General features: G+C 36.5%; 1 protein-coding gene across 1 annotated transcript; it reads left to right on the top strand.

The window, feature by feature from the left end:
• Positions 1-209: 209 nt before the first annotated feature.
• Positions 210-869, top strand: LOC113360769. The gene has a single exon (XM_026604234.1). The coding sequence runs from the start codon at positions 210-212 to the stop codon at positions 867-869; it is 660 nt and encodes a 219-aa protein (XP_026460019.1).
• Positions 870-1,079: the final 210 nt, after the last annotated feature.

Raw genomic sequence — 1,079 nt, 5'->3', positions numbered from 1 at the left:
GTTTTGGAAGAGACTAAAGATTTTTCTACATTGATGTCACAAGAACTATGGGCATCTTTGAAGGTGTATGAGCAAAGGTTGTTAAGACACTCCGAAAAATCAATTGAGAGTGCATTTAAACCAAAATTCAACTTGGATTCAAAAAATTCAGCAATAAAGAAAAATGAGTACAAGGGTGAATCAACGTCAAACTTTAAAGGAAAAGGAAAATGGAAGAAAAAGGAGGAGCTAATACCAACAACGATACAAAGAGTGATTCGTCTCAAGTACCAAGATGCGATTTTTGCAAGAAGAATGGTCACTTGGAGAAGAATTATTGGAACAAAGGAAAACCCCAATGTTGCAATTGCAAGAAGTATGGACATTTGGAGAAAGATTGTAGATTGAAAGAAGATGAAGAACAATCCGGTATAGCCGAAGAAAAAGAAGAAAAACAAAAAAAAAATTATGCTTGTCAAAGTGCCATGGTGACTTCCAAGAGTGAAGTTTGGTTTGTGGATAGTGGATGCACAACTCATATGCCCGGTGAAAAAAGCTTGTTTGTTGATATGGATACATCCATAAATTCTCTAATGAAGATGGGTGATGGAAATATGGTTCAAGCTAATGGAAGAGGGACAATTTGTGTGCAAACTATCAATGGAGAAAAATACATTAGATATGTGTTATATGTTCCGGATTTGGCACAAAACTTGTTAAGTGTTGGAAAACTTGTTGAACTTGTGTATGCCGTTCATTTTGAAGATGGATATTGCACTATTTATGACAAGAAGCACAACAACAAGAGACAAGTCATGAAGAGTATCAAGATGGAGAAGAATAGAATCTTTCCAATTGTGTTTGAAAAGCAAAAAAAAATGTTACATTGAGGATGGAAACCATTGATGAAACATGGTTATGGCATAAAAGACTTGGGCATTTGAATCTCAATAGTCTCAAGGTGCTTTCCAACAAGAATATGGTGCAAGGACTTCCACAACATATCAACCACAAAGACGGAGTGTGTGAAGGTTGTGCACTTGGGAAGCAACATCACCAACCATTCCCAAAAGGTGTAGCATGGAGGTCGAAAGAACTTC

This window comes from Papaver somniferum, chromosome 3, assembly GCF_003573695.1.
Source record: "Papaver somniferum cultivar HN1 chromosome 3, ASM357369v1, whole genome shotgun sequence".
NCBI classification, from domain to species: domain Eukaryota; kingdom Viridiplantae; phylum Streptophyta; class Magnoliopsida; order Ranunculales; family Papaveraceae; genus Papaver; species Papaver somniferum.
The sequence above is the reverse complement of the archived record's forward strand: the minus strand, read 5'-3'. Positions and strand labels throughout refer to the sequence as shown.